At 46.4% G+C, this 8,578-nt stretch overlaps 1 protein-coding gene and 1 long non-coding RNA gene across 2 annotated transcripts in view; one reads left to right on the top strand and one right to left on the bottom strand.

Annotated features, from left to right (window-relative positions):
* The window catches only part of LOC116685844 (uncharacterized), a 286,432-nt gene that overhangs the window by 36,931 nt on the left and 240,923 nt on the right, over positions 1–8,578 (top strand). The gene's annotated exons all lie outside the window — the stretch shown is intronic.
* Positions 1–8,578, bottom strand: part of plppr4b (phospholipid phosphatase related 4b) — a 61,393-nt gene that overhangs the window by 4,324 nt on the left and 48,491 nt on the right. Inside the window, exons 3-5 of the mRNA XM_032510800.1 lie at positions 6,772–6,901; positions 2,734–2,929; positions 317–374 (exon numbers count right to left, since the gene is read on the bottom strand). Coding sequence (XP_032366691.1) covers positions 317–374; positions 2,734–2,929; positions 6,772–6,901 — 384 coding nt within the window. The remainder of the gene's footprint in view (positions 1–316; positions 375–2,733; positions 2,930–6,771; positions 6,902–8,578) is intronic.

Genomic DNA, 8,578 nt, shown 5'->3' with positions numbered 1-8,578 from the left:
CGACCTGACTGCAGTTCGTCTTGAGTGGGCAAATACTCACATTCGATGGTGTCTGGCACTTAGGAGAGGTGGAGACAACACCAGATACTGACTGGTGTTATACGGGGAAACTGCACATTTTAAGTGGACGTTTTACAGATGAATGGATTTGACAAAATAAAAGCAAAACTAGCACGGAGGAAAGAGCCATGTTGAAAAGTTAATCTTGTCTAATTCCAGCGTCCACCACTCAGTGTTTGGCTTCTACTGTATCGCAGGCGCTTCAGTGAAAGATGAGCGGGGTTAAGTGGTTGCGTGGGCTCAGACTATTACTCACCGAAACATAGACAGCGGCAAAGGATGCCAGGGTAGCGTGCTGTGATGGGAAGGATTTTCTGCAAGAGATGAAAGAACAGAAATAGGCTCAGCCAACGTTCACATGTGTGTGTGTGTGTGTGTGTGAGTCAACAGGAGGTGGAGAGAGGGTTCAACCACAGTTAAAAACTCCAGCTCCAAGCCAGTGACCTACAACTCCGGATACTCGCTCCTCCAAACAGCCCCCATCGTTACGCCTGACTCTGCCCTCGTGTCAAACCCCGCCGCAGCATTAACGCACTACCACCATTCAAAGTCAATGGAAAGACCTGCGTTTTTTATTTTTGTTATGATAATTTTTTGGGCCTTTATTTTGATAGGACAGCTGAAGACATGAAAGGGCAGAAAGAGCGGGGGAACGACACCAGCAAAGGGCCGCAGGTCGGACCCGAACCCGGGCCCGCTGAGGACCTGAGCTACCCGGGCGTCAGAAAGACCTGCGTTTTTGCCAGACCGCTTGATTGGCTGACGCGGTCTGTTTGAACGCAGCCTTCCATCCGGAGCCACTGGAAAGTTCTACCCCTGTTGTGGGGACTTTTTGCTCCAGGAACTTCATGCTCAGAAACTATATTCCAGAGGCACAAAAAGCAGATCAAGTTGTTGAGTTCTAAAGGTTCCAGGAAAATCTATGGAAATGCACTATTTTGTCTTGCTCAAGGGAGCGCTTAACTATGGCGTTTTTTTTTTTTTATGAGTCAGTAGATCCTTCAGCTTCTGCTGTCGAAATAGGTTCGTAATACCCCTGGTGCCCAGCCACTGCAGCAGAACAGCTTTTCATGCTGCTCTGCACACTAGACTGAAGCTAAAGCTGCCACAGACAGAGTGGAAGACAGAGTCTGTGCCAGGAGCACTGGGTTATATTTAGACCTATAGTCTGCATGGGTCAAACGTATCCTCATCCCCAGGTTCAGCACGGACGGGGCTGCGAACACAAACCCGCTCGGTGTGGATGACTAAAAGAGTCCCTGTTATACTGTAGGCATATTCTGTCAATTCTCCTGCCAGTGTAATACAACTTAATAATGATAATAATAATAGATAAAACTGGAATGATTAAAAAGAATGAAATAATTTCAAATAAAGGCTTGTGTTTCAAGAAAAAAACTGTTTATTCATGTTTTTCAGGCCTGGCCAAGGATTCATTTTTCTGATATTATTTACTTTTCTTGTCTGATATATATATATATATATATATATATATATATATATACACACCGGGTCCAAAAAGTTGGGGTCACTTAGAAATTTCATTGCACTCCATATATACAGAATACCAGATGAGATCCGTTGCATTGCTTTTTAACCAGGGCCGCAGTTTTCAGATACATTATGTGTTTACATAATTGCAAAAGGGTTCTCCAATGTTTTTCTAGTAGTTTTTTTTAAATGATAACAGATTAGTAAACAGAATGAGCCTTTGGAAGCTTGAAAGAAGTGTGGGATAATGGTCAATGCAGATATTACATCAAAGATCACCCACCCTCAGATCAGCTGCTATTCTGTCTATAATGGAGGGGAATGGAAATTTGTAAGTGACCCCAAAAATTTGACCGGTAGTGTATATATAACAGAAGCACTTTATATATATTAATATATAAAGTGCTTGTGTTAAATCCAAACTTGACCCTTGAGTCCGGACTTGGACTCGGCCATTGTACTAATATTCTATTAGGTCTTAACCGACTCCAGCACTATATTCTTTTTTCTAAAGTAACTTTCTCCCTCTAAACAAAACCCCTGATGAAACTTGCGTGTTCAGGAAACAGTTATTGTTAAATTCATAATCCATCTAGAACAGGCATTGGCAATGGTCGCCTGGTATCCGCCTGGCTGCATCATAAAACCCAATCATCAGGCAGTCATCAGTTTCAGGATTTGATCTTTTCTGTCTCAGTCATGACTGTCTCTCAATTGGACTCGGACTTGAAACTAGGGCTGGCAAATATTCCAATACTTTTGACCAAATACATCGAAGTAGGGTTGACTATCGGTGCTTTCACAAAATATTTACTTATTGAGATTTGTGGTAAACAATCATCAATCATGTGGATATACTGATTTAGTGGGGTAAATGCAAATAATAGAACATCTAGAACAGTCTGGAACGTTCATAGAATGTAAACGACTCACTTTACTGTAACGCAGCCTTTAAAACCAGGAAAGGACAACACTTTATATCAATATTCTACAATATCCAAGCTCATAGATGATATCTAGTCTCATATTATGATATCAGTTTATATTGATATATTCCCCAGCCCAACTTGAACCTTTTTGGGCTCGGTCTTGACTCTGTCTCGACTAGTCCTAGTCTTGGACTGGACAAAGGTAGACTTGACTACAGCCCTTCTTGGTCTCTGTCAGTAGGAGTCTGCCTACCTGCCCTGGATGATGGCTGCGGGGTCGGCCCCCGAGCAGATGTCCTCCAGGATGTAGGGGTTCTGCTCACAGCTGACGTTGAGCGTGGTGTAGTTTGGTTTACACACGGTGAGGAAGTAGGGCGCAGGGTAGCCCGTCATCAGCTGCAGGATGTCCGTGATGAGGGCCGTGGCACAAAGACCGAAAGCATGAACGCCTGAGGACAGAGGACGGGGTGGAAAGGTTGGAAAGTACAGACAGAGCCAGGAGGACATGAGCAACGCTGAAAACAAAACCTGTTTCCTCGCCCAACTCGCAAATACTGAGTCTTGTTCAGTGTCTCTCAGCGTCAGACCCAAACCCTGGTGGTGGACCCGGGCAGGTCCACCACGGTGCTGTAGTATGACGTGGTATTAGGACAGACCATGGTAGAGAGTAGTATAAAAGATCGAAAAGCTGCATATGGAGGCAGGTTTAAATATTTATTTAAATAAATATTTAAACAATAAGGAGGTGATTTTGTCTGACTTTGTCTGAGGTACAAATAGCTCAATAAAATGTTTTCAAATTGGGTTTCACCAAACAGCAACGATATGCTTTTTGTTTCCCATGAACTCAATTTTTTCTGTATCTTCATCATGAATCACACGTAGAATTGAGCTATTATTGATGCATGATTCATGCATGAAGGTGATTCCTCGCTAAATCACTCAAATAAAGATGCATGCTACTCTTGCCATCACCATCAAAACCTGGCAATGCAAGACCAAAAACTTAACTTACTTTAAATTAAAAGATCAGAAAAAGAAATGTCTTAGTCCCACTATCGCTTCCTCTGTTCTGTACTCAGCATACAGATATGTCAGAAAGAAAACTGGGAGGCTTACTCACAAATTTTGGATTTAAGATATAATCTGATAATCTGATATAATATGATCTAGCCGTTAGCATGAGGCCATATTATTTACCCAGGGAGTTTAGCCATGTGGTTCTCTCTGTGTTTACATCCCTCCGAGAGCGGACGCAGCCGCTGCCTGTGAGAATTCACTCCGTCACAGCAGCGCTGCAGACACAGCACCCAGGCCTTATGATCATCTCTGGGGACTTTAACCATGCTCTTTGGACTGCACTTTGGCTGTTTTTCACCAGGTTGTAGACGTCCAACCAGAAACAAGGACAATTGATCTCCTGTATGCTAATGTGAGGGAGGCATACAGAGCGACTCCCCCTCCCCCCACTGGGGAAGTCTGATCACAACCTGGTTCATCTACAGCCACTGTACACCCCCCTGGTCCAAAACAGCCTGACAACTCGCAACAGCAGGAGGTGGTCCCCTGGATGGAAAGTGCCCTGAGAGACTGTTTCAACACCACAGACTGGGATTGCTGCATCCCCCGCATGGTGAGGACATAGAGGGATGACACACTGTCTGACAGACTACCTGAACTTTTGGCAGACTGTGTCTCCCCTATCAAAGACGTCCGATGTTACCTAACAACAAGCCATGGTAACACAGAGGTTAAGGCTGTCCTCAACAGGAAGAAGGCTGCCTTCAGGAGCAGGGACAGGAGCCATGAAGGCAGCACAGCAGGAGGTGAAACACTGTGTGAGGGAAGCTAAGGACAGCTACAGGAGGAGGTGGAGCAGAAGCTGAGGGACCAACAACATGAGGGAGGTCTGGGAAGGTGTGAGACCATCACAGGTCACAACACAAAGACCAGAACTACAGGGGGACAATGGAGAGGCCAGGAGCTGAATAAACTTTTCAACAGGTTTAACCAGCCCTTGCCCCCCCCCCCCACCCTCACCGCAGCATGTTCCCTTCCCTCCACAACCCTCCCCCCTGACACCACCACATCCCGTCTACACACACTCCCCCCCAACACCGCAATACCCCCCTCTTCACACCTCCCCCCCACACCCGCAATACCCCCCTCTTCACACCTCCCCCCCACACCACAATACCCCCCTACTCCTCAATACAACCCCCGCCCCACATCACCACAGACCAAGTCAGAGGACAGCTAAGGAAGCTCCGGCCCAGGAAAGCAGCAGGCCCGGATAAGTGTTGTCCGAGACTGCTGAAGACCTGCGCAGCAGAACTGGGGGAGCCGCTCCAACGGATCTTCAACCTTAGCCTGCAACTAGGGAGAGTGCCCACCCTTTGGAAGACATCCTGCATCGTTCCAGTTCCCGAAGAACAGGCCCCGAGCTGAATGACTTCCGACCGGTGGCACTAACTTCACACCTGATGAAGACTTTGGAGCGCTTCTCCTCAGCCTCCTCAGACCTCGTCCAGCCCGCCAGGACCTCCTGCAGTTTGCGTACCAGCCAGATGTTGGTGTGGAGGACGCCATCCCTACCTGCTACACCGGGTCCACTCCCATCGAGAAGGGAATGGCACAGTAGGGTCCTCTTCTGGACTTCTCCAGTGCCTTCAATACCATCCCCCCCCTATACTCCAGGACAAATTGACAGGATGGGAGTGGACCCCTATCTGTGACTGGATCAGAGACTACCTCACCGACAGGCCACAGTACGTCAGGCTAAAGGACATCATGTCTGACACTGTGGTCAGCAGCACTGGAGCCCCCCAGGGCACAGTGCTGGCCCCTCTTCTCTTCACCCTGTACACCTCGGACTTCTGCTACAACTCGGAGCTGTGTCACATACAGAAGTACGCAGATGACACAGCCATCGTTGGGTGTATCAGCGGTGACAGGGAGGAGGAGTATCGGAGTCTGGTGGGGGACTTTGCTCTCTGGTGTCGCACTAACTGCCTACAGCTCAACACCTCTAAGACGAAGGAGCTGGTCATTGACTTTGGGAGGTCCAGACCAAGACCACGACCGGTCCTGCTAGAGGGAGTTGAGGTGGAGGCAGTTCAGTCGTACAAATACCTCGGGCTGTGGCTGGACAGCAAACTGGACTGGACAACACACAGCAGCCACCTGTACAGGAAGACACAGAGCCGGCTGTACTTCCTGAGGAGGCTGCGCTCCTTTAACATCTGCAGCAAACTGCTGTGGATGTTCTACCAGTCTGTGGTCACCAGTGTCCTCTTCTACACTGTGGTGTGCTGGGGGCAGCATATCAAAGAAGGACACCCACAGGCTGGATAAACGATCAGGCGCCGGCTCTGTGTCGGCATGAAGCTGGACTCACTGGTGACGGTGGCAGAGAGGAGGACATTGGACAAACTGCTGACATTACTGACATGCCAGCCACCCCCTGCACACCGTCATCACACCCAGGGGAGCCGGTTCAGTGGAAGGCTGCTCCTTCCAAGTGCCGGACCAACAGACCAAGGACTCTTTGTCCCTCATGCCATCCGACTATACACTCCTCACTAGGGAGGAGGAAATAGGGCAAGAGACATACTACATACATACTATATACATACATACATACATACATACATACTACATACTACATACATACATACATACATACATACATACATACATACCACATACAACATACATACATACTACTCACACCTGGACTAAATTCACACCTGGTCAATTTATAATCATTTATAATCATTTTTAACACTGGACTAAACACTGACACTTTAATAATAATTTATGGTCTTTTCTTTGTTTATTTGACAAATGGTCTTATAGTTGTTATAATTTATTGGTATTTTGTGATTTTGGTTGTCTTTATACTGTCTTTTATCTATTTTTTATTTCTTGTTCTTGCTAAAAACTGCTGCTGAACTTTCAATTTCCTGCGGAGTCATCCCAAAGGTCAATAAGAAGTCGAAGTCTATAGACCTGAAGAGCAACCAGCGCTGATTAGAGAACACAGTTGTCACTCTGCAGATTATCCTGAGCCCTGCTTTAGTTGGCATGTTGCTACGCACACACACACACACACACACACACACACCACACACACACACACCACACACACCACACACACACACACACACACACACAAAGAGATCCTTTGCCTGATGTTGTTAAATGGGAGTCGTGGATAAACTGTCTGTCGTCAGTCAGCCTCCATACTGTCAGACCAGTGAATAGAAAGAAAGATTAAAACGTGGCGTACCAACGAAGCGGACGGCTCTGCGTATGAAGGAGTTGAAGTTGCAGCCGGCGGCGTTGATGTTGGCTTCCACCCCCCCCCCACTCTTCTTCCGAGACAGACAGCAGAACACGATGGCCTCGCCGATCATGATCTGTGAAAAACCAAACACAGCACGCTGTTAGCACGTGTTAGCATGCGGGGGGGGGGGTTGTGAGGGCAGACACGTCTCCTCATCTTTTTACCTTTTACGTTTGCTTTTACCAGGGTCACACAGGACATGTCCCAGCATGCACTGAGAGGAGAGGCCGGCTCCACTTTAGCCTTTTGCTAATATGTTGTTTTATGTGAAACTTTGTGTGGTCTTTGTATTTTTGGCCTGGCCTCGGCTGTAAGTTAGTCAGTCTAGACCACATGCTCTAACTTACAAAGACCCAACAATTCCTAACTTCAACATATATGACTCATAATAATTATAGCAGCGGGTAAATATAATATCATAAATGACATGATGAACAGTGGCAATTACGGTAACAATAAAGAGAAGAGAACTATGACTGTTAAATGAAATTGTGTGATGTGGGGGGGGGGGGAGTCCCACAGCTCGGCCTATCTATGGCTCTCTCCGAGCGGTGGTTCAAGCCAAGACACAAACACACACTCAACCACAAGTGACACATGGCGTTGCCGTGGGATACCTGGCTATCTGCAGAGCAACTGACTCCAACCACAGGACAGGAAAATGTGTGTTTACATGTGCATAATGCTAAATAGGGCAGAGAGAGAAGCAAGTACTATAATAAGAGAAATAATACGATAGGGTAAATAATCCACCCCCCTACACCCAACACCTTAGACCTTAACGAAGGTCGGTGACACCAATCAGCCTCTAAATCCACACACATAACTCCTGTTATGATTCGACACACTGTCAACCTTTGAGTTAGTAGTATTGATTATTTTCTTTTGTGTCTTTTGTTTCCTTTGAAATCAAACGTTTTGTCAAAAAGGTTTTAACCTGTGGAACAGTTTGATACAGATTGCAAAAATGTGTAGTTCACTTTGAAAAATGTTAAAAAAAATAATAATCCTTGCCCTGTACAGCACACCATAGGGTCCATTCCATTCATTTTGAAAGGGTGTGTTTAGGCTGCGGGGGGGGGGGGGGTGGGGTGGGGGGGACAATGGTAGCAGGGGGGACACTCAAAAACTTGAGACTGACTCAACTTTTGGAGAAATGCGTTCCCCTGCTGTGGCCGATCATGTAAATGGAGATCGGAGTGTTTTGAGAGGAAACAGGAAACAGGAAACGTCACTGCCTCCATCTCTGCCACAAGAAGGTTTTAAAACACCAATCCCGAGCTCTGAACTGCCCGGGAGTTTGCGTAATCGCCGAATGTTTCCGACAAAAACATAAGCTCTCGCTCGTCACTTTTCTTTCTCTCTCTCCGTCTCCGAGAAATGACGTTGCCTTCAAGTGCGGTCGGAAACACGAGATCTAAAACCGGTCTGACAGAAAGCGGTAACTGTGAAATCTAAAGTCCACTTGTCCTATGTTGGGGGGGGGGGTTAAAGAACACAACGTTTCATTAACACTCGCTCCGCCTGACATCTCGGGATGGGGATCGTTAATTATTGATTATTATTACTGATATTGCCACAGTTTTTCGAGACTGCTTATCTGAGTCTTTATAAATCTAATTTTAAATTTATATTTGGTGGAACGGTGAGATGATGAATTATTAATCTTAACTGAACTAGTATTGCTTTTATTGCAAACACTGAGTCTGTGACTGTTTAACCCTTGTGTTGTCTTTCCGTCAACCATGAA

This window comes from Etheostoma spectabile, unplaced genomic scaffold (genome assembly GCF_008692095.1).
Source record: "Etheostoma spectabile isolate EspeVRDwgs_2016 unplaced genomic scaffold, UIUC_Espe_1.0 scaffold272, whole genome shotgun sequence".
Classification (NCBI taxonomy): Eukaryota; Metazoa; Chordata; class Actinopteri; order Perciformes; family Percidae; genus Etheostoma; species Etheostoma spectabile.
The sequence above is the reverse complement of the archived record's forward strand: the minus strand, read 5'-3'. Positions and strand labels throughout refer to the sequence as shown.